This window comes from Mustelus asterias, chromosome 12 (assembly GCF_964213995.1).
Source record: "Mustelus asterias chromosome 12, sMusAst1.hap1.1, whole genome shotgun sequence".
NCBI classification, from domain to species: domain Eukaryota; kingdom Metazoa; phylum Chordata; class Chondrichthyes; order Carcharhiniformes; family Triakidae; genus Mustelus; species Mustelus asterias.
The window spans coordinates 110,182,248-110,207,426 of record NC_135812.1 but is presented as its reverse complement, the minus strand read 5'-3'; the positions used below and the strand labels follow the sequence as shown (position 1 = coordinate 110,207,426).

At 45.0% G+C, this 25,179-nt stretch overlaps 2 protein-coding genes across 3 annotated transcripts in view; one reads left to right on the top strand and one right to left on the bottom strand.

Annotated features, from left to right (window-relative positions):
• Window positions 1-8,249, top strand: part of ube2o (ubiquitin-conjugating enzyme E2O) — a 221,030-nt gene extending 212,781 nt beyond the window's left edge. For both annotated transcript variants that reach the window (XM_078225883.1, XM_078225882.1), the window contains one exon: window positions 7,036-8,249. In XM_078225883.1, the coding sequence (XP_078082009.1) occupies window positions 7,036-7,751 (716 nt within the window). In that variant the 3' untranslated portion in view covers window positions 7,752-8,249. The remainder of the gene's footprint in view (window positions 1-7,035) is intronic.
• Window positions 8,250-9,109: 860 nt separating this feature from the next.
• The window catches only part of dgke (diacylglycerol kinase, epsilon), a 27,978-nt gene continuing 11,908 nt past the window's right edge, over window positions 9,110-25,179 (bottom strand). Inside the window, exon 2 of the mRNA XM_078225897.1 lies at window positions 9,110-9,236. Within this exon, the coding sequence (XP_078082023.1) occupies window positions 9,110-9,236 (127 nt within the window). The remainder of the gene's footprint in view (window positions 9,237-25,179) is intronic.

Here is a 25,179-nt window from a genome sequence, read left to right as displayed (position 1 = left end):
TGACAACAGAAACATAATAGTAGTGCATCTTTACCATTTCTAATTTTACTGTTTCTGCTTTGACTAGTCACTTCCTTTATGTACTTCCAAAAGCCAGGAATTAGTTTTAATAGCTGTTAGTTTACAATCATCCTGTTACCCCTCGCTTTCAATTTCTTGGTCATTCCTTGCTGATAACTTTTAGATCCGCCATCTTTCTGGTAACATTAAGGCTGGGATTCTCTGATGTCGTTTGCTCTGCCACTGAGAACAAAGAATTTGGCGCTCAGCAAAAGCCAAGATTTGAAAGCTTTTAAAGCAGCCTTTCTTCAACTGGGACGCCCTACTCCCACCCACACTAATTGTGAGACTCATCCCTCTGGGGATAAAGCGATGGGTCAATGGATCTCAGGATTCAATGGCATTGAACATGTTGCTTTATTTCTTTTGAGGCAGGCTTGTGGACATGTCAATACACTTTCACGTTTACCTTTCTCACTCAAAGTCTGAGAGGATCGCAGAGAGTTGCTTTCTATAGCTGGTCCAGTTTCTGGTCAATGGTAACCTCCAAGATGTTGACAGTGGAGGCTTCAGCAATGGTAATACCATTTGAATGTCATGGGTAAATGGTTAGATATAAATACTGTGGCTATCAAGAACAGATCAGAAGCTGTGAATTCTGCAGTGAGTAACTCGTCTCTTGATTCCCCAAAACTTATCAAAGGCATTAGTCAGGAATGTAATGGAATACTCTCCACTTGCAGCTCCAACAGCACTCAGCGACGCTTAACAGTATCTAGGGCAAAGCTGTCCATTTGATCAGAACCTTCTCCATCCAGCACCTTAAACATTCACTCCAACACGGTGCAGAGTGGCAGCAGTGACAATCATTTACAAATTTCACTGTAGCAACTCACCGAGGCTTCTTCAAAGATGTTGCCTGGTATGGAGGGTCTTAGCTATGAGGAGAGATTGGGTAAACTGGGGTTGTTCTCCCTGGAAAGACGGAGAATGAGGGGAGATCTAATGAGGTGTACAAGATTATGAAGGGGATAGATAGGGTGAACGGTGGGAAGCTTTTTCCCAGATCAGAAGTGACGATCACGAGGCGTCACGGGCTCAAGGTGAGAGGGGCGAAGTATAACTCAGATATTAGAGGGATGTTTTTTTATACAGAGGGTGGTGGGGGCCTGGAATGCGCTGCCAAGTAGGGTGATGGAGGCAGACACGCTGACATCGTTTAAGACTTACCTGGATAGTCACATGAGCAGCCTGGGAATGGAGGGATACAAACGATTGGTCTAGTTGGAGCAAGGAGCGGCACAGGCTTGGAGGGCCGAAGGGCCTGTTTCCTGTGCTGTACTGTTCTTTGTTCTTTAACAGCACCTTCCAAATTCACAACCAATACTACCTTGAAAGCAAAAGCAGCAGGTGTATGGAAACATCAAAACCACCTGCAAATTCCCAGTCCATCCTGGCTTAGAAATACATCACTCTTCCTTCCTTGTCACTGGCTCAAAATTCTGGAACATGCTCCATAACAGCACTGTGGCTGATTACACCATTTGGATTGTAGTTGCTTCAGAATGGACAAATCCACATTTGTCCAACAACTGAAATTATGTATATTATTAAAAGCTTTTCTACCTCCCACGGTTAAAGTCAATTCTAACTAAATAGATTCTGTCCTTGATCCCTCTGGGGCATCCTCTCTGATGATCTCGTTAACTGATACTGCTACATCTCCTCTTTTCTTGAAGAAAAATACCTGGAATAAAAGATCTAGTCTTGAATGATGACCATGAAACCATTGTCAATTGTTGTAAAAATCCATCTGGTTCATTAATGTCCTTTAGGGAAGGAAAACCTGCCTTTCTTGACTGGTCTGTACTACATAGAACTGCAGACCTACAGCAATGTGGTTGTTTCTTAAATGCCCTCAGCAGTGCCCTAGTGAGCCACTCAGTTATCAAACTGCTGCAAAGTCTAAATGGACAATCACTTGCCATTATCATAGAATCATGCAGTGCAGGAGAAGGCCATGTTAGGGAATTGGAGAAATAAATAGTGATGTCTTGAGAAATGTACATACTACAGAGGAAGAGGCGCTGGGAGTCTTAAAGCACATCAAGGTAGATAAATCCCTGGGACCTGATGAAGTGTATTCCAGGACATTGTGGGAGGCTAGGGAGAAAATTGCTGGGCTCCCTAGCCGAGATATTTGAATTATCGATAGTCACGGGTGAGGTGCCTGAAGATTGGAGAGCGGCAAATGTGCCTTTGTTTAAAAAGGGCTGCAGGGAAAAGCCTGGGAACTACAGGCCACTGAGCCTCACATCTGTGGGGGGTACGTTGTTGGAAGGTACTTTGAGAGACAGGATCTACAGGCATTTAGAGAAGCAAGAACTGATTAGGGACAGTCAGCATGGCTTTGAGAGTGAAAAATCATGTCTCATAAATTTGAGTTTTTTGAAGGGGTAACCAAGAAGGTAGATGAGGGGAGGGCAGTGCAGTTGATGTTGTCTACATGGACTTTAGCAAGGTCTTTGACAAGGTACCGCATGGTAGGTTATTGCACAAGGTTAAATCTCACGGGATCCAAGGTGAGGTAGCTAAATGTATACAAAATTGGCTTCTTGACAGAAGGTTGTAGAGGGTTGTTTTTCAAACTGGAGGCCTGTGACCAGCGGTGTGCCTCAGGGATCAGTGCTGGGTCCACTGTTATTTGACATTTATATTAATGATTTAGATGAGAATATAGGAGGCATGGTTAGTAAGTTTGCAGATGACACCAAGATTGATGGCATAGTGGACAGTGAAGAAAGTTATCTTTGATTGCAATGGGAACTTGATCAATTGGGCCAATGGGCTGACGAATGGCAGATAGTGTTTAATTTAGACAAATGCGAGGTGATGCATTTTGGTAGATTGAACCAGGGCAGGACTTACTCAGTTAATGGTAGGGCATTGGGGAGAGTTACAGAACAAAGAGATCTAGGGGTACATGTTCATAGCTCCTTGAAAGTGGAGTCACAGGTGGACAGAGTGGTGAAGAAGGCATTCAGCATGCTTGGTTTCATTGGTCAGAACATTGAATACAGGAGTTGGAATGTCTTGTTGAAGTTGTACAAGACATTGGTAAGGCCACACTTGGAATACTGTGTATAGTTCTGGTCATAAGGATATTATTAAACTAGAAAGAGTGCAGAAAAGATTTACTAGGATGCTACCGGGACTTGTTGAATTGAGTTATAAAGAGAGGCTGCATAGACTGGGACTTTTTTTTCTGGAGCATAGAAGGCTGAGGGGTGATCTTATAGAGGTCTATAAAATAATGAAGGGTATAGATCAACTAGATAGTCAATATCTTTTCCCAAAGGTAGGGGAGTCTAAAACTAGAGGGCATAGGTTTAAGGTGAGAGGGAGAGCTACAAAAGTGTCCAGAGGGGCAATCTTTTCACACGCAGGGTGGTGAGTGTCTGGAACAAGCTGCCAGAGGTAGTAGTAAATGCTTTTAAAAAGCATTTAGACAGTTGCATGGGTAAAATGGGTATAGAGGGATATGGGCCAAAGGCAGGCAGTTGGGATTAGCTTCGGGGTTTTAAAAAAAAAAGGCGGCATGGACAAGTTGGGCCGAAGGGCCTGTTTCCATGCTGTAAACCTCTGACTCTATGGCCCATCGAGTCTGCACTGACCACAGTCCCACCCAAACCCTTTCCCCATAACTCCATGTATTTACCCTAGCTAGTCTCCCTGACACTGAGGGCAATTTTAGCAAAGCCAATCAACCTAACTCGCATATCTTTAGACTGTGGGAGGAAACCGGAGCACCCGGAGGAAACCCACGCAGACACTGGGAGAACGTGAAAACTCCATACCTGGGTCCCCGACACTGTGAGGCACCAGTGCCAGCCACTGTGCCGCCATGTGCTAGGCACCAGAAATAATAAATTAGGGTAGGCGATGGCCTAGTGGTATTATTGTCAGACTATTAATCCAGAAAGTCGGCTAATGTTCTGGGGATCCGGGTTCGAATCCCACGTGGCAGATGGTGGAATTTGAATTCAATAAAAAATCTACTGATGATCATGAAGCCATTGTCGGAAAAACTCATCTGGTTCATCTGGCAGATCGTGCCTTACGAGCCTGGTGGAGTTCTTCGAAAATGTGACTAAACACATTGACGAAGGGAAGGCGGTAGATGTGGTTTATATGGATTTTAGCAAGGCGTTCGATAAGGTCCCCCATGCAAGGCTTCTAGAAAAAGTGAGAGGGCATGGGATCCAAGGGGCTGCTGCCCAGTGGATCCAGAACTGGCTTGCCCAAAGGAGGCAGAGAGTGGGTATAGATGGGTCTTTTTCTAAATGGAGGTCGGTCACCAGTGGTGTGCCCCAGGGATCTGTTCTGGAACCCTTGCTGTTTGTCATTTTCATAAATGACCTGGATGAGGAAGTGGAGGGATGGGTTGGTAAGTTTGCCTACGACACGAAGGTTGGTGGGGTTGTGGATAGTCTGGAGGGATGTCAGAAGTTACAGAGGGACATAAATAGGATGCAAGACTGGGCGGAGAAGTGGCAGATGGACTTCAACCCAGATAAATGTGTCATGGTCCATTTTGGTAGGTCAAATGGGATGAAGGAGTACAATATAAAGGGAAAGACTCTTAGTACTGAAGAGGATCAGAAGGACCTTGGGGTCCGGGTCCATAGGACTCTGAAATCGGCCCCGCAGGTGGAGGAGGTGGTTAAGAAGGCGTATGGTGTGCTGGCCTTTATCAATCGAGGGATTGAGTTTAGGAGTCCGGGGATAATGATGCAGCTATATAAGACCCTCGTCAGACCCCACTTGGAGTACTGTGCTCAGTTCTGGACGCCTCACTATAGGAAGGATGTGGAAAAGATTGAAAGGGTGCAGAGGAGATTTACAAGGATGTTGCCTGGATTGAGCGGCATGCCTTATGAGGATAGGCTGAGGGAGCTCGGTCTTTTCTCCTTGGAGAGACGAAGGATGAGAGGAGACCTAATAGAGGTGTATAAGATGTTGAGAGGCATAGATCGGGTGGACTCTCAGAGGCTTTTTCCCAGGGTGGAAATGTCTGCTACGAGAGGACACAGGTTTAAGGTGCTGGGGGGTAGCTACAGGGGAGATGTTAGGGGTAAGTTTTTCTTAGAGGGTGGTGGGCGAGTGGAATCGGCTGCCGTCAGTGGTGGTGGAGGTGAACTCAATAGGGTCTTTTAAGAGACCCCTGGATGAGTACATGGAGCGTAATAGGATGGAGGGTTATAGGTAGGTCTAGAAGGTAGGGATGTGTTTGGTACAACTTGTGGGCCGAAGGGCCTGTTTGTGCTGTAGTTTTCTATGTTTCTATGTTTCATTAATGTCCTTTACGGAAGGAAATCTGATGTCTTTACCTAGTCTGGTCTACACTAAACTCAAAACTGGGCATCCATGAGGCACTGTGGGGCATCAGCAACATCAGATTTTACTCAGCCACAATCTGGAACCTCATGGCCCGGCATATCCCCCAATCTACCATCACCACCAAGCCAAGATATCAACCCTGGTTCAGTGAAGAGTGCCGGAGGGCATGCCAGGAGCAGCACCAGGCACACTTAAACAATGAGGTGAATGATGTGTCAACCTGGTGAAGCTGCAACATAGAACTACTGGGGCGGCACGATGGCAGAGTGGTCAGCACTGCTGCCTCACAGTGCCAGGGACCCGGGTTCAATTCCAGCCTCTGGTGCCTGTGGAGTTTGCACGTTCTCTCCGTGTCTGCATGTGTTTCCTCTGGGTGCTCCGGTTTCTTCTGACAGTCCAAAGACTTATAGGTTAGGTGGATTGGCCATGCTCAATTGCATCTTAGTGTCCCAGTCTGTGTAGGTTAGGGGGATTAGGCCATGCTAAATTGTCCCTTAGTGTCCCAGGATGTGTAGGTTTAAGGGGATTGGGCCTGGTAAATCTGGGGGAAGCCAAATGGCCTCCCGCTCCTCTATGTTTCCATGTCAGGCTGTTGCTTGACTAGTCTGAGACGGCTTTCTCAATTTTGGCACCAGCTCCCAGATATTAGTAGGGAGGATTTTGCAGCGTCGACAGGGCTGGGTTTGCCATTGTCATTTCCCGTGCTTGGGTCAATGCCAGGTGGTCTACCTTCCATTTCTAATGGTTGAATACAACAGTGTCTCACTTGGCCATTTCAGAGTCCACCACATTGCTGTGTGTCTGGAGTCACATGTAGGCCAGACCAGATAAGGATGGCAGATTTCCTTCCCTAAAGGATAGGTGGGTAGATGAAGTTCTGATATCGATGATCAATGATTTCATTGAATGGCGAAACAGCTCGGGGAGCTGGATAGTCTGCTTCTGTAACTGCTCTTACCACAATGAGTATAAGGGATTGTCTCCCTGTTTTTAAAGAACCATTATATATGTAAATGTTAAGGGAGATATTGATATTAAATGATGATGCTGTACCTATTGGGATCGAATCGCACCTTGACAGTGGAATTTAAATTCAATAAATCTGGAATATAAAAAGTTAGCCTCAGTAATGGTGACCATGAAACTATCATGGATTGTTGTAAGAACCTGCCTGGGTCACTAAGGTCTTCAGTGAAGGAAATCTGCCATCCTTACCCTGGTCTGGCCTACGTGTAACTCCAGAGCCACAGCAATGCGGTTGACTCTTAACTACCCTCTGAAATGGCCGAATGAGACACTCAGTTCAAGGAAATTAGGGATGAGCAGAAAATGTTGACCATGCCAGCAACATCCACATCCCTGGAAAGAATATGGATAAAAGGTTTTGGATCAACTACACAACCAAGATGTAAATTGTCTATTTCTGCCACAGAACTTTAGAGAAATATATTGATAAAGATCAGTCATTTATATTTTCTGCTGTTAATTCTGCTGAATGTTTCATAAGTTGATGTTAGAAACTTCAATACTTCATCCAGCAACACGTTATAAATGTATAAATGTGGATCATCATTTATTGTTTGGGTTTTCTTTTTGCTATCTGAATTTAATCCTGAATACTCACTGATTTTACAGGACTGATCCTGGTAAATGAGCCTTATTACAATGAAGCTGGTTTCGACAGTGATCGTGGCCTTCAGGAGGGCTATGAGAACAGTCGCTGTTACAACGAGATGGCTCTTATAAAATTGGTGCAATCTATGACTCAGCTCATTCAGAAACCTGTGGAAATATTTGAGCAAGAAATAAAAGAGCATTTCTATGCGAATGGGTGGCGACTTGTGTACAGAATGGAGTCTTGGCTGGAAATTAATGAAATAATCCAAAGAAGTATTGAACTTGGCAATAGTGCTGAAGATGAACCTATTCAGATCTCCTCTGATGCAGCAGGCAGTCAGGCAGAGCCTCTTTTGGTTGCTGAATCTGTTCAGGCCACTAAGGAGCTTGGAGTGGAGAATTCTGAAGATCATGTGAGCAATGTGCCGCAGAAGTTGTTAGCAGAAGCTGGTTCAGAAGAAAATATCTGCCTCGAGACTGATTCTAGTGAACTACCGGCCGAAACCTGTTCTCTAACTTTGGAGCAGAAAGGATCATCACAAGCTATTGTCAAGCCGAAAAGAAGGCGAAAGAGTTATAGGAGCTTTCTCCCCGAGAAGCGTGGTTACCCTGACATAGGCTTCCCATTGTTTCCCCTCTCCAAAGGGTTTGTAAAAAGCATCTGTGGCTGCCTCCAGCAGTATAAGGCAACCTTAATTGAGTCTGGAATTCCAGAGCGGAGAGAGGAGAGATGAACACTGCATCTATCCTACAGGTTTACAAAGTTTTCTAGACTTTTGATAATTGTGTAATATTAAAGCAAAAGGATCATGAGCAAATCAAGGCTGCTAGCTTTTTGTATTTGGAGTGGAGTAAGATGAATGAAAATCATGTGAGGTGGAGAGAAGTCCCAGCCTGAGCATTTTAAAGCATGATACATATGATAAACTGCATCCCTGGCCTTAGAATGGCTGCAAACTGATGCCATGAGAGATGTAAAAATTACATGAATAAATGTTCCTTCCAATAACATTAAACCTAAATTTGTAGCTTGCGATGTATACAGTATTTAATCCAAATTTAAACGTCTACAGCTGTGGGCTTGAATTAAGTTCCGAATGCTTGGTTGCTTCCTATTCGTATAGAGTTTGTTCCTGTGAGTGCTTTTTAAAGATTTATTTTCAGTTGCCTTATACGAGTGTAATATAAGACTTTACGATTAAATTGGCCTTAAAGATTTCACTGGACAAGGATTTCCACATCTTGCTTCATTTTTATTGACTTCTTACAGATTACAAGCAACAGTATTGCTCAGTAATATCAAAATAGAAAGTGTGTGAAGTATGTGGAAACAAGATATAGTTGACCATATTGGCAAGACACACTGCAAATAAAACAATCAACTCTTGCAAAATGTAACACACACGGTCATTGAAGCTAAATATTGTTTTGAGTTGTAAAGTCCCCCAACATTGCTGCTATTTGAGCTACACACAAACTAGAACAAAAGTAGGCTATTGAGCTCCTCGAGCCTGCTCTACCATTCAGTAAGTCCATAAAAGTCAATCTACCTCTGCCTTAAAAACATTCAGTTACCCTGCTTCCACCAGCACCTGAGGCAGAGAGTTCCAATTCTCACGACCCTCAGAGAAAAAATTTCTCATCTCTGTCAAACAAGAGTGATCCCTAATTTTAAAACTCTGCTGTCTAGCTCTGGATTCATCCACAAGAGGAAACCGCTTTTTCATGTCCACCTTGTCAAGACCATTCAGGCTTCTAGCCCTGTTATACCTGTGTGGCCAATGTGTAGTATCTGGGTGAGTACAAAGCTACTAGTTGTATTGTAAGGGAAGATGGTGGCAATGTCACTGGGGTAGCAATTCAAAAGGCAAAAGGTCTGGGGGGATTGAATGCAAATATTCTAAAATGGCCCAGCAAGCCACTCAGTTGTATTTACCAGGCCTGCAAAAAGGAAGTAAACCAGACAGACCAATTTTGCATTGACCTAGGCACTGGAAATCTCCCCTCTAACATCTAGGCGCTTGTGTAAAAATTGGGAGAGCTGTCTCACAGATGAATCGAGCAACAGCCTGACATAGCCATAATCTCAGAATCATAGCTCACAGATAATGTCTCTGACACCACCATGAGCTACGTCCTGTCCCACAGGCAGGAAGGTCATGGAACAGTGGTACACGGACAGGAAGCTGTTGTCCTGGAAGTCCTCAGCATGAGGTCTCCTGGCATCAGGTCAAACACAGGCAAGAAAAAGTCCCACTGCCACCCTGCCAATTCCCTCCAACGCCCCACCTGGATGTGGCATTGAGGGCAGCAAGAGTACAGAATGTACTCTGTGTGGGGTTGTTATTCAACTTAATTTCAACACCCTCCAAGCATTCAGTTTAATGAGACAAACAGGGAGAGGAGTCGACTCTCAATTAATCCAACAATCTGTCTTTATTTAACACTTGGGTACCAACTTGAATAGTTGCAACTGTTTAACTCTTTACTAAACTTTGACTCTTAACTGAACATCAACCTTAACTGATCTTTAACTTTAATTATTTAATTGAAAAAAGATACTACTGGGTTTAGGGTTTTTTGCTAAATTCTTTCTGGTGTGGAATCTACCTTTTGTAGTCTCTGAGGAAAATTCCTTCAGTGCACACTTCTGTGATAGTAAATCTCTAGAGTTGTCATTGGCAAGCAAAGAACTGCCCATGCCTTTTATCTACAAAGAACAAAGAACAGCACAGGAAACAGGCCCTTCGGCCCTCCAAGCCTGTGCCGCTCCTTGGTCCAACTAGACCAATCGTTTGTATCCCTCCATTCCCAGGCTGCTCATGTGACTATCCAGGTAAGTCTTAAACGATGTCAGCGTGCCTGCCTCCACCACCCGACTTGGCAGCGCATTCCAGGCCCCCACCACCCTCTGTGTAAAAAAACATCCCTCTGATATCTGAGTTATACTTCGCCCTCTCACCTTGAGCCCGTGACCCCTCGTGATCGTCACCTCCGACCTGGGAAAAAGCTTCCCACTGTTCACCCTATCTATCCCCTTCATAATCTTGTACACCTCTATTAGATCTCCCCTCATTCTCCGTCTTTCCAGGGAGAACAACCCCAGTTTACCCAATCTCTCCTCATAGCTAAGACCCTCCATACCAGGCAACATCCTGGTAAACCTTCTCTGCACTCTCTCTAACGCCTCCACGTCCTTCTGGTAGTGCGGCGACCAGAACTGGACGCAGTACTCCAAATGTGGCCTAACCAGCGTTCTATACAGCTGCATCATCAGACTCCAGCTTTTATACTCTATACCCCTTCCTATACCATATGCCTTCTTCACCACCTTCTCCACCTGTGTTGCCACCTTCAAGGATTTGTGGACTTGCACACCTAGGTCCCTCTGTGTTTCTATACTCCTGATGACTCTGCCATTTATTGTATAATTCCTCCCGACATTTCTTCCAAAATGCATCACTTCGCATTTATCCGGATTAAACTCCATCTGCCACCTCTCCGCCCAATTTACCAGCCTATCTATATCCTGCTGTATTGCCCGACAATGCTCTTCGCTATCCGCAAGTCCAGCCATCTTCGTGTCATCCGCAAACTTGCTGATTACACCAGTTACACCTTCTTCCAAATCATTTATATATATCACAAATAGCAGAGGCCCCAGTACAGAGCCCTGCGGAACACCACTGGTCACAGACCTCCAGCCGGAAAAAGACCCTTCGACCACTACCCTCTGTCTCCTATGGCCAAGCCAGTTCTCCACCCATCTAGCCACTTCTCCTTGTATCCCATGAGCCTTAACCTTCTTAACCAACCTGCCATGTGGGACTTTGTCAAATGGCTTACTGAAATCCATATAGACAACATCCACGGCCCTTCCTTCATCAACCGTTTTTGTCACTTCCTCAAAAAACTCCACCAAATTTGTAAGGCACGACTTCCCTCTTACAAAACCATGCTGTCTGTCACTAATGAGATTGTTCCGTTCTAAATGCACATACATCCTGTCTCTAAGAATCCTCTCCAACAACTTCCCTACCACGGATGTCAAGCTCACCGGCCTATAATTTCCTGGGTTATGCCTGCTACCCTTCTTAAACAACGGGACCACATTCGCTATCCTCCGATCCTCAGGGACCTCACCCGTGTCCAAAGAAGCAACAAAGATTTCCGTCAGAGGCCCAGCAATTTCATCTCTCGTCTCCCTGAGCAGTCGAGGATAGATGCCATCCGGCCCTGGGGCTTTGTCAGTTTTAATGTTCCCTAAAAAACCTAACACTTCCTCTCTTGTAATGGAGATTTTCTCTAACGGGTCAACACCTCCCTCCGAGACACTCCCGGTTAACACGCCCCTCTCCTTCGTGAATACCGATGCAAAGTATTCATTTAGGATCTCCCCTATTCATAAGAACATAAGAAATAGGAGCAGGAGTAGGCCATCTAGCCCCTCGAACCTGCCCCGCCATTCAATAAGAATTCCCTTGGGTTCTAAGCATAATTCCCCTCCTTTGTCCCTGAGAGGTCCGATTTTCTCCCTGACAACTCTTTTGTTCCTAACATATGAATAAAATGCCTTAGGATTCTCCTTAATCCTGCCTGCCAAGAACATCTCGTGACCTCTTTTTGCCCTTCTAACTCCCCGTTTGAGTTCTTTCCTACTCTCTCTGTATTCCTCCAGAGCTCCATCTGTTTTCAGTTGCCTGGACTTAACGTACGCCTCCCTTTTCATGTTAATCAGATCCTCAATTTCCCTGGTTATCCACGGCTCTCGAATCCTACCTTTCCTATCTTTCCTTTTTACAGGCACATGCCTATCCTGCAGCCTTATCAATAGTTCTTTAAAAGACTCCCACATGCCAGACGCGGACTTACCCTCGAACATCCTCTCCCAATCAACATCCACCAATTCTTGCCTAATCCGGCTATAGTTAGCCTTCCCCCAATTTAGCACCCTGCCCGTAGGACAGCACTCATCTTTGTCCATTACTATCCTAAAGTTAACAGAGTTGTGGTCACTATTTGCCACATGTTCCCCTACCGAAACTTTGACGACCTGACCAGGCTCATTTCCCAGAACTAGGTCCAATATAGCCCCCTCTCTAGTTGGGCTATCTACATACTGTTCCAAAGAACCTTCCAGTACGCATTTTACAAATTCCTCCCCGTCCGGACCCCCAGCTCTAAGCACTTTCCAGTCTGTGCCAGGGAAATTAAAGTCCCCCACTACAACAACCCTATTTTTTCTGCACCTATCCAGAATCTCCTGACATATCCTTTCCTCCACTTCCCGTGGGCTGTTGGGTGGTCTGTAGTACACCCCCAGCATAGTGACTGCACCCTTCCTGTTTCTGAGTTCCACCCACAGTGACTCAGTACATGACCCCTCTAAGTTGTCTACCCTCTGCACCGCGGTAATATGCTCCTTAACTAATATCGCTACTCCCCCACCTTTTTTAGCCCCTCCTCTGTCTCGCCTAAAACACTTATACCCCGGAATATTCAGCTGCCAGTCCTGTCCTTTTAACCAAGTTTCCGTCACTGCAACCACATCCAAATTCTGCATAAGCATTAAGGCCCTAAGTTCGTCTGTTTCACCCGTTACGCTCCTCGCATTGAAGCAGATGCACTCCAGACCTCCAGGCCCACTCAGGTCATCCTCCTCCAGAGTGCTCCTCTACAAATTCTTCCAATGCTTCCAGAAGATTCTCTGTCATCCAGCCAATTGTGTAACTGGAAACCGTTTTCACGGCTTGAGCAGCCAATGAAATTAGATGCAAACAATGCCATTACGCCCAGTCTCCCCAATTACTGGGGCCGCCAGCTCCACAGGAAAGTAAACAACTTCCCATATTTGGTCAACATGGGAAGCTTCAGGTCAGTTACCAGACCTGAACCCTGACTCAGTAACTTTATGACTTGCATCTGCTTTTAATTCACCAAAAATCCCAACATGCTTAACTCTCAGCTAGAAAAGCCATTTTAAAACCAATATTGCTATTATCGTTGATAAAACCATTGTTGTAGTCATTCTTTCTCTGTCCACAGGGTGGACTTCAATGTTCATCACCAACAGTAGCTCAGTGGCATCACTACAGACAGAATACTTGAGTCTTAACTGACATAGCAGCGAGCTTGGGCATATGCCAGGCAACCAACAAGAGGGAAAAACATGTCAGTCGTCTTGTCACACCATAGCAATATTGAATGAAATTTGATGAAATAAGAAGGGATCTGGGAAGTGTGGATTGGCACAGGCTGTTCTCTGGTAAGGATGTAAATGGAAAGTGGGAGGCCTTCAAAGGAGAAATTTTGAGAGTGCAGAGTTTGTATGTTCCTGTCAGGATTAAAGGCAAAGTAAATAGGAATAAGGAACCTTGGTTCTCGAGGGAGATTGTAACACTGATTAAGAGGAAGAGAGAGTTGTATGAAATGTACAGGCAGCAAGGAACACATCAGATGCTCGAGTATAAAAAGTGCAAGAAGCTACTTAAGAGGGAAATCAGGAGGGCTAAAAGAAGACATGAGGTTGCTTTGGCAGACAGAGTGAAGGAAAATCCAGAGAGCTTCTATAGGTATGTTAGGAGCAAAAGGATAGTGAGGGATAAAATTGGTCCTCTTGAAGACCAGAGTGGTAGACTGTGTATGGAACCAAAAGAGATGGGGGAGATACTAAATGGTTTTTTTGCATCCGTATTTACTGAGGAAACGGGCATGGAGTCTACGGAAATAGGGCAAACTGGTAGGGAGGCCATGGAACCTTTACAGATTAAAGGGGAGGAGGTGCTCGCTGTCTTGAGGCAAATCAGAGTGGATAAATCCCCAGGACCGGACGGTATTCCCACGGACCTTGAGGGAAGCTAGTGTTGAACTTGCAGGGGCCCTGGCAGACATATTTAAAATGTCAGTGTTCACGGGGGAGGTGCCGGATGATTGGAGGGTGGCTCATGTTGTTCCGTTATTTAAAAAAGGTTCCAAAAGAAATCTGGGAAATTATAGGCCAGTAAGTTTGACGTCGGCGGGGGGCAAGTTATTGGAAGGTGTGATAAGGGATAGGATCTACAAATATTTGGATAGACAGGGACTTATTAGGGAGAGTCAACATGGCTTTGTGCGTGGTAGGTCATGTTTGACCAATCTATTAGAGTTTTTCGAGGAGGTTACCAGGAAAGTGGATGAAGGGAAGGCGGTGGATGTTGTCTACCTGGATTTCAGCACGGCCTTTGACAAGGTCCCTCATGGGAGGTTAGTTAGGAAGGTTCAGTCGCTAGGTATACATGGGGAGGTAGTAAATTGGATAAGACACTGGCTCAATGGAAGAAGCCAGAGAGTGGTTGTGGAGGATTGCTTCTCTGAGTGGAGGCCTGTGACTAGTGGTGTACCGCAGGGATCGGTGTTGGGTCCATTGTTGTTTGTCATCTATATCAATGATCTGGATGATAATGTGGTCAATTGGATCAGCAAGTTTGCTGATGATACAAAGATTGGAGGTGTAGTGGACAGTGAGGAAGGTTTTCAAAGCTTGCAGAGGGATTTGGACCAACTAGAAAAATGGGCTGAAAAATGGCAAATGGAATTTAACGCAGACAAGTGTGAGATATTGCACTTTGGAAGGACAAATCAAAGTAGAACGTACAGGGTAAATGGTAGGACTCTGAAGAGTGCAGTTGAACAGAGAGATCTGGGAATACAGGTACAGAATTCCCTAAAAGTGACGTCACAGGGATCTAGGTATATGTGTGCATAGATCCCTGAAAGTTGGGAATCAAGTAGATAAGGTTGTTAAGAAGGCATATGGTGTCTTGGCGTTTATTGGTAGGGGGATTGAATTTAGGAGTCGTAGCGTTATGTTGCAACTGTACACAACTCTGGTGCGGCCGCACTTGGAGTACTGTGTGCAGTTCTGGTCCCCACATTACAGGAAGGATGTGGAGGCTTTGGAGAGGGTGCAGAGGAGGTTTACCAGGATGTTGCCTGGTATGGAGGGGAGATCCTATGAGGAGAGGCTGAGGGATTTGGGATTGTTTTCGCTGGAAAGGCGGCGGCTAAGAGGGGATCTTATTGAAACATATAAGATGATTAGAGGTTTAGATAGGGTGGATAGTGATAGCCTTTTTCCTCTGATGGAGAAATCCAGCACGAGGGGGCATGGCTTTAAATTGAGGGGGGGTAGTTATAGAACCGATGTCAGGGGTAGGTTCTTTACCCAGAGGGTGGTGAGGGATTGGAATGCCCTGCCAGCATCAGTAGTAAATGCGCCTAGTTTGGGGGCGTTTAAGAGATCCGTAGATAGGTTCATGGACGAAAAGAAATTGGTTTAGGTTGGAGGGTCACAGTTTTTTTTTTTAACTGGTCGGTGCAACATCGTGGGCCGAAGGGCCTGTTCTGCGCTGTAATGTTCTATGTTCTATATGTTCTACAGGTGGATAGGGTCGTAAAGAGTGCCTTTGGTACATTGGCCTTTATAAATCGGAGTATCGAGTATAAAAGTTGGAGTGTTATGGTAAGGTTATATAAGGCATTGGTGAGGCTGAATTTGGAGTATTGTGTACAGTTTTGGTCACCTAGTTACAGGAAGGATGTAAATAAGGTTGAAAGAGTGCAGAGAAGGTTCACAAGGATGTTGCCGGGACTTGAGAAGCTGAGTTACAGAGAGAGATTGAATAGGTTGGGACTTTATTCCCTGGAGCGTAGAAGATTGAGGGGAGATTTGATAGAGGTGTATAAGATTTTGATGGGTATAGATAGAGTGAATGCAAGCAGGCTTTTTCCGCTGAGGCTCGGGGAGAAAAAAACCAGAGGGCATGGGTTAAGGTTGAAAGGAGAAAAGTTTAAAGGGAATATTAGGGGGGGGCTTCTTCACGCAGAGAGTGGTGGGAGTGTGGGATGAGCTGCCAGATAAAGTGGTAAATGCGGGGTCACTTTTAACATTTAAGAAAAACTTGGACGGGTTGATGGATGAGAGGGGTGTGGAGGGATATGGTCCAAGTGCAGGTCAGTGGGACTAGGCATAAAATGGTTCGGCACAGACAAGAAGGGCCAAAAGGCCTGTTTCTGAGCTGTAATTTTCTATGGTTTCTATGGAATGACCAGCATGTCGTGGTTCTTGTGACCAAGTCACATCTTCACATTGGCTTTACACCCCATCGTGTTGTGTGGCGCTACCACCGTGCTAAATGGGACACACTTCAAACACATGTAGAAACTCAAGACTGGATACCTGTGAGGGACTGAGTACATCAGAATTGTACTCAACCACAATCTGTCACCTTACGGCCCGGCATTTCCCTCACTCAACCATTACCGTCAAGTCAGTGGATTAAAAACAGAGAAAAACTACACAATACAGGCCCTTCAGCCCACAAAGTTGTGCCAAACATGTCCCTACCTTAGCGATTACTAGGCTTACCTATAACCCTCTATAGAAACATAGAAAAACTATGGTTCAATGGAGGGTGCAGGAGGGCATGCCAAGAGTAACACCAAGCATACCTAAAAATGAGGTGTCAACCTGGTGAAGCTACAGCACCAGACAACTTTCATGCCAAACAGCTGAAGCAGCGAGTTATAATCAGCTAAGATCCCACACCCAATGGATCAGGTTTGAGTTTTGCAGACAAGTGTCAGTGGGAGAACATCTAGAAAACAATGACCATTTTAGGATGTTGATAGAAGAGGAAAATAATTAACTGAGAAAGAGTCGACTTCAATGGAGCTAGGCTGGTTAGACTGGAATGAAAGGTTGACGGGATAAACTTCAGCCGAACAAAAGAGCAACTTTCAAAACACAAATGGCCATGCGCAGTCCAGGTATATTCCCTTAAACGAGAGAGGTTAGGCAAACAAATCCAGAGCTCATTGAATGAAAAAGGAGATAGAAATTAAGATGAGGAAGATAAAGTGTGCCAATGACAGATGTTGGGTAGAAAATACAGTTTCTGCATGGAGGTAGGATGCATTGGAGAGGTATTAAATGAAGACTTTGCATCTGTATTTACCAAGGAGGCAGATAGTGGCCAGGACATGGTGACAGACGAGGAAAACTTGTCCCTAGATGGGTTCACAATTGATAAGGGGGCGATGTCAGATGGACTGTCAATTTTGAAAGTTGACCAGACTGTAGGACCAGATGAAATGCATCCAATGATATTGAACAAAGTGAGAATGGAAATTGCAGGGGCGCTGGCCAGGATCTTCTCCAGACCGAAGGACTGGAGAATTGTAAATGTTGCACCAGTGTTCAAAAGTGGCTGGAAAGATAGCCCCAGCAATTACGGAGCAGTCAGTTTAACATCAGTGATGGCAAGATTCTAGACAAATATTTGGGATAAAATTAGTAATATTAAAAACTGTGGGTTGATTAGTAAGAGCCAGCATGGGTTGATGAGGGTAATGTGCTTGATGTGGTGTACATGGACTTTCAGAAGGCATTCGATACAGTGCTATACAACAGACTTGTAAGGAAAGTTATAGCATATAGAATGAAAGATACGGTAGCGATCTGGATACAAAATTGACTGAATGGGAAGTAGGGAATAACAGTCAATGGATATTTATCCGGCTGGAGGAAGGTTTGTGCTGGTGTTCCCCAGGGATCGGTATTGGGACCCTTGCTTTTCCAGATATATATTAGTGATCGAGATCAAAGTTTCCAGATGCAACAAAGTTTGGAAATATTGTGATCAATGAAGAGGTGATTCATTTTGGTAGGACTAATTTAAATGTGGATTACAGGGTCAAAGGTAGGGTTCTGAAGACTGTGGAGGAACAGAGAGATCTTGGGGTCCATATCCACAGATCTCTAAAGGTTGCCACTCAAGTGGATAGAGCTGTGAAGAAGGCATATAGTGTGTTAGCTTTTATTAACAGGGGGTTGGAGTTTAAGAGCCGTGGGGTTATGCTGCAACTGTACAGGACCTTGGTGAGACCGCATTTGGAATATTGCGTGCAGTTCTGGTCACCTCACTATAAGAAGGATGTGGAAGCGCTGGAAAGAGTGCAGAGGAGATTTACCAGGATGCTGCCTGGTTTGGAGTGTCGGTCTTATGAGGAAAGGTTGAGGGAGCTGGGGCTGTTCTCTCTGGAGCGGAGGAGATTGAGGGGAGACTTAATAGAGGTTTATAAAATGATGAAGGGGATAGATCGAGTGAACGTTCAAAGACTATTTCCTCGGGTGGATGGAGCTATTACAAGGGGGCATAACTATAGGGTTCATGGTGGGAGATATAGGAAGGATATCAGAGGTAGGTTCTTCACGCAGAGAGTGGTTGGGGTGTGGAATGGACTGCCTGCAGTGATAGTGGAGTCAGACACTTTAGGAACATTTAAGCGGTTATTGGATAGGCACATGGAGCACACCAGGATGGTAGGGAGTGGGATAGCTTGATCTTGGTTTCAGATGAAGGTCGGCACAACATCGTGGGCCGAAGGGCCTGTTCTGTGCTGTACTGTTCTATGTTCTATGTTCTATGTAATGAAGAGACAGTGACGAACATGAAAAGGACATAAACAAGTTGGTGGAGCGAGTAGATAGGTGGCAGATGAAGTTAAGTGCAGAGAATTGTGAGGTGATGCATTTTGATAGGAAGAACATGAAGAGACAATATAAAATGAGTAAAATTCTTAATGGGGTGCAGGATGCTGGGTGTATAAATCATTGAAGGTGGCAGAATAAGTGGGGAGAACAGTTAAAACATACGAGTATTCTGGACTTGATTAATAGGCGCACAGACTACAAGAGCAAGCAGGTTATGCTGAACTTATACAAGACACTAGTCAGACCTCAGCTGGAATATTACATATCGTTCTCAGTGCTACAATATAGGAAGGATGTGAACGCATTGGGAGGGTGCAGAAGAGGTTTATAAGAATGCTTCCAGGGATGAGAAACTTCAGTTATGAGGATAGATTGAACTATTTTCCTTGGAGAGAAGACGAAGAGGATATTTAATAGAATTGAGAATCACGAGGGGTTGGATAGAGTAAAAGGATCAAGAATGAGTGGGTAAAGATCTAAAGTGCTTTGCAGAAGAAGTAATATAATGTAAGAAATAACTTTTTCACGCAGCAAGTGGTTGGGGTCTGGAATGCATTGTCTGAAAGTGGGCTGGAGGCAGGTTCAATCGAGGTATTTAAGAGGACATTTTGATTCAATTTGATTTATTATTGTCACATGTATTAACATACAGTGAAAAGTATTGTTTCTTGCATGCTATACAGACAAAGCATACCGTTCATAGAGAAGGAAATGAGAGAGTGCAGAATGTAGTGTTACAGTCATAGCTGGGGTGTAGAGAAAGATCAACTTAATATAAGGTAAGTCCATTCAAAAGTCTGACAGCAACAGAGAAGAAACTGTTCTTGAGTCGATTGGTACGTGATCTCAGACTTGTATCTTTTTCTCGAAGGAAGAAGGTGGAAGAGAGAATGTCTGGGGTGCGTGGGGTCCTTAATTATGCCGGCTGCTTTGCCGAGGCAGCGGGAAATGTAGACAGAGACAATGGATGGGAGGCTGGTTTGCATGATGAATTGGGCTACATTTACGACCTTTTGTAGTTCCTTGCGGTCTTGGGCAGAGCAGGAGCCCATACCAAGCTGTGATACAACCAGAAAGAATGCTTTCTATGGTGCATCTGTAAAAGTAGGTGAGAGTCGTAGCTGACATGCCAAATTTCCTTAGTCTTCTGAGAAAGTGTCGGCATGGGGGGACCAGGACAGGTTGTTGGTGATCTGGACACCTAAAAACTTGAAGCTCTCGACCCTTTCTACTATGTCACTGTTGATGTAGACAAGGACGTGTTCTCCATTACACTTCCTGAAGCCAATGACAATCTCCTTCGTTTTGTTGACATTGACATTAAATTATTCCTTGAATAAACAATGTAGAGAAAAGGCACAGGAATGGCACTACACCACAAGGCTCCTATTGAGAGCTGTTGCAGACAAAATGGGCCAAATAGCCTCCTTTCTGTGCCATAACAATTCTGCGATAGTCATGAATGTTGATGACACATAAACTAGAAGAGAAGGCTCCACAAATGGGTCCTGTCAACATTCCAGAAGTAGTACTGAAGACATGTGCTCGAGGAGTAGCTGCATCCCCAGCCAAGCTCTTCCAGTATAGTTACAAGCCAGCAATTTGGAAAATCATCCTGTACTGTACACAAACAGCAGGACAAATCTAATCCACCAAATATTATCCCATCAGTTTACTTGTGATCCATCAGTAAAGTGATGGGAAGGGTCATCGACAGTGCAATGAATTGGCACTTGCTCAGGAATAACCAGCTCAATGGCGCTCCAGTTTGGGTTCGCGAGGGCAATGCGCTTCCTGACCTGATATTCTTGGTTGAAACATGGACAAAAGAGCTGAACTTCAGAGGCGAGTGTGACTGCCCTTAACATCAAGGCAGCATTTGATCAGGTGTGGGAAAAGAACATAAGAACTAGGAGCAGGAGTAGGCCATCTGGCCTCTCGAGCCTGTTCCGCCATTCAATAAGACCATGGCTGGTCTTTTCATGGACTCAGCTCCACTTACCCACCCGCTCACCATAACCCTTAATTCATTTACTGTTCAAAACTTTATCTATCCTTGCCTTAAAAACATTCAATGAGGTAGTCTCAACTGCTTCACTGGGCAGGGGATTCCACAGATTCACAACCCTTTGTGTGAAGAAGTTCCTCCTCAACTCAGTCTTAAATCTGCTTCCCCTTATTTTGAGGCTATACCCTCGAGTTCTAGTTTCATCTGCCAATGGAAAATATTTCCCGACTTCTATCTTATCTATTCCCTTCATAATCTTATATGCTTCTATAAGATCTCCCCTCATTCTTCTGAATTCCAATGAGCATAGCCCCAGTCTACTCATTCTCTCCTCGTAAGCCAACCCCCTCAACTCCAGAATAAACCCAGTGAATCTCCTCTGCACCCCCTCCAGTGCCAGTATATCCTTTCTCATGTAAGGAGACCAAAACTGTACACAGTACTCCAGGTGTGGCCTCACCAGCACCTTATACAGCTGCAACATAACCTCGCTGTTTTTAAACTCCATCCCTCTAGCAATGAAGGACAAAATTCCATTTGCCTTCTTAATTACCTGCTGCACCTGCAAACCAACTTCTTGTGATTCCTGCACAAGGACACCCAGGTCCCTCTGCACAGCAGCATGCTGCAATTTTTTACCATTTAAATAATAGTCTATCTTGCTTCTATTCCTACCAAAATGAATGACCTCACATTTAAGAACAAAGAACGAAGAACAACACAGCACAGGAACAGGCCCTTCGGCCCTCCAAGCCCTCGCCGCTCCCTGGTCCAAACTAGACCATTCTTTTGTATCCCTCCATTCCCACTCCGTTCATGTGGCTATCTAGATAAGTCTTAAACGTTCCCAGTGTGTCCGCCTCCACCACCTTGCCCGGCAGCGCATTCCAGGCCCCCACCACCCTCTGTGTAAAATACATCCTTCTGATATCCGTGTTAAATCTCCCCCCCGCCTCACCTTGAACCTATGACCCCTCGTGAACATCACCACCGACCTGGGAAAAAGCTTCCCACAATTCACCCTATCTATGCCTTTCATAATTTTATACACCTCTATTAGGTCACCCCTCATCCTCCGTCTTTCCAGTGAGAACAACCCCAGTTTACCCAATCTCTCCTCCTAACTAAGCCCTTCCATACCAGGCAACATCCTGGTAAACCTCCTCTGCACTCTCTCTAAAGCCTCCACGTCCTTCTGGTAGTGTGGCGACCAGAACTGGGCGCAGTATTCCAAATGCGACCGAACCAACGTTCTGTACAACTGCAACATCAGACCCCAACTTTTATACTCTATGCCCCGTCCTATAAAGGCAAGCATGCCATATGCCTTATTCACTACCTTCTCCACCTGTGACGTCACCTTCAAGGATCTGTGGACTTGCACACCCAGGTCCCTCTGCGTATCTATACCCTTTATGGTTCTGCCATTTATCGTATAGCTCCCCCCTACGTTAGTTCTACCAAAATGCATCACTTCGCATTTATCAGGATTGAACTCCATCTGCCATTTCTTTGCCCAAATTTCCAGCCTATCTATATCCTTCTGTAGCCTCTGACAATGCTCCTCACTATCTGCAAGTCCAGCCATTTTCGTGTCGTCCGCAAAATTACTGATCACCCCAGTCACACCTTCTTCCAGATTGTTTATATAAATCACAAACAGCAGAGGTCCCAATACAGAGCCCTACGGAACACCACTAGTCACAGGCATCCAGCCGGAAAAAGACCCTTCCACTACCACCCTCTGTCTTCTGTGACCAAGCCAGTTCTCCACCCATCTAGCCACCTCCCCCTTTATCCCATGAGATCCAACCTTTTGCACCAACCTACCATGAGGGACATTTATCAACATTGAACTCCATCTGCCAGACCCTTGCCCACTCATTTAGACTATCTATATCCCTTTGCAGACTTTCAGCGTCCCCTGCACACTTTGCTCTGCCATTCATCTTAGTGTCATCTGCGAATTTTGATACATTACACTTGGTCCCCAACTCCAAATCATCTATGCAAATCGTAAACAATTGCGATCCCAACACTGATCCCTGAGGCACAGCAGTAGTCACTGATCGCCAACCAGAAAAACACCCATTTATCCTCACTCTTTGCTCTCTGTTAGTTAACCAATCTTCTATCCATGCTAATACATTACCCTTAACACCGTGCACCTTTACCTTATGTAGCAGTCTTTGGTGCGGCACCTTGTCCATTGCCTTCTGAAAATCCAGATACACCACATCCACAGCTTCCCCATTGTCCACTGCGCATGTAATGTTCTCAAAGAATTAGGGAGTTAGAAGGGCAAAAAGGGGTCACGAAATGTCCTTGGCAAACAGGATTAAGGAGAATCCTAAGGCATTTTATACATATGTTAGAAGCAAGAGGGTTTTTAGGAAAAGAATCAGACCTCTCAGGGACAAAGGAGGGCAATTTTGCTTAGAACCAAAGGAAGTATGAGAGATCCTAAACGAATACTTTGCATCAGTATTCACAAAGGAGAGGGACATGTTGACTGGAAGTGTCTGAGAGAGATGTGTTGACCCATTAGAAAAAATCTCAATTACAAAGGAGGAAGTGTTAGGTTTTTTAGGAAACATTAAGACAGACAAATCCCCAGGGCTGGATGGCATCTATCCTAGACTCCTCAGGGAGGCAAGAGATGCAATTGCTGGGCCTCTAACAGAAATCTTTGTCTCTTCACTGGGCACAGGTGAGGTCCCAGAGGATTGGAGGATAGCAAATGTGGTCCCGTTATTTAAGAAGGGTAGCAAGGATAACCCGGGTAATTATAGGTCGGTGAGCTTAATGTCCATGGTAGGGAAGTTGCTGGAGAAGATTCTTAGAGATAGGATATATGCGCATTTAGAACTGAATAATCTCATTAGCGATAGACAGCATGGTTTTGTACGAGGAGGTCATGCCTCACAAATTTGGTTGAGTTTTTTGAGGAGGTGACAAAAACGATTGACGAGGGAAGGGCCGTGGATGTCGTCTATATGGATTTTAGTAAAGCGTTTGACAATGTCCCTCATGGCAGGCTGGTGCAAAAGGTTAAATCTCACGGGATAAAAGGTGAGCTAGCTAGATGGGTGGAGAACTGGCTTAGCCATAGAAGACAGAGGGTAACAATAGAGGGGTCTTTTTCCAGTTGGAGGTCTGTGATTAGTGGTGGGTTCATGTCACACTATTTGTAACCCCCACAGTTGCCTGGACCTGCAGTGTCTCACTGGCTGTCCTGTCTGCAGACAATACACATCTCTTTAGCCTGTCTTGATGCTCTCTCCACTCACATTGTTTGTATCATAAAGACTTGATTAACTGTAAGTATTCGCATTCCAACCATTATTCATGTAAATTGAGTTTGTGTCTTTATATGACCTGTTTGTGAACAGAATTCCTACTCACCTGAAGAAGGGGCTTGGGGCTCCAAAAGCTTGTGTGGCTTTTGCTACCAAATAAATCTGTTGGACTTTAACCTGGTGTTGTTAAACTTCTTACTAGTGGTGTTCCACAGGGCTCTGTACTGTTGTTTGTGATATATATAAATGATTTGGAGGAAGATGTAGCTGGTGTGATCAGTAAGTTTGCGGACGACACAAAGATTGCTGGAGTTGCGGATAGTGATGAACATTGTCAGAGAATACAGCAGGATATAGATAGGCTGGAACATTGGGCGGAGAAATGGCAGATGGAATTTAATCCAGATAAATGCGAAGTGGTGCATTTCGGTAGATCTAAGGTAAGGGGGAGCTATACAATAAATGGCAGAACCATCAGGAGTATAGACACACAGAGGGACCTGGGTGTACAAGTCCACAGATCCTTAAAGGTGGCAGCACAGGTGGAGAGGGTGGTGAAGAAGGCATATGGCATGCTTGCCTTTATTGGATGGGGCATAGAATATAAAAGTTGGCATATGATGTTGCAGCTGTATAGAACGTTGGTTAGGCCACATTTGGACTACTGCGTCCAGTTCTGGTCACCACACTACCAGAAGGACGTGGAGACTTTGGAGAGAGTGCAGAGGAGGCTTACCAGGATGTTGCCTGGTATGGAGGGTCTCAGCTATGAGGAGAGATTGGGTAAACTGGGGTTGTTCTCCCTGGAAAGACGGAGGATGAGGGGCGACTAATAGAGGTGTATAAAATTATGAAGGACATAGATAGAGTGAACAGTGGGAAGCTTTTTCCCAGGTCGGAGGTGATGAACACAAGGGGTCACGGGTTCAAGGCGAGGGAGGCAAGGTTCAACACAGATGTCAGGGGGACTTATTTTACACAGAGGGTGGTGGGGGCCTGGAATGCACTGCCAAGCAAGGTGATTGAGGTGGACACGCTGGGATCGTTTAAGACTTATCTAGATAGCAACATGAACAGACTGGGAATAGAGGGATACAAACGAATGGTCTAGTTGGGCACATGAGCGGTGCAGACTTGGAGGGCCGAAGGGCCTGTTCCTGTGCTGTATTGTTCTTTGTTCTTTGTTCTTTGTAATTCCACCAAATTAGTCAAACATGACCTGCCCTTCATGTAACCCATGCTGCGTCTTACCAATCGGACAATTTATATCCAGATGTCTCGCTATTTCTTCCTTGATGATAGATTCAAGCAGTTTCCCTACT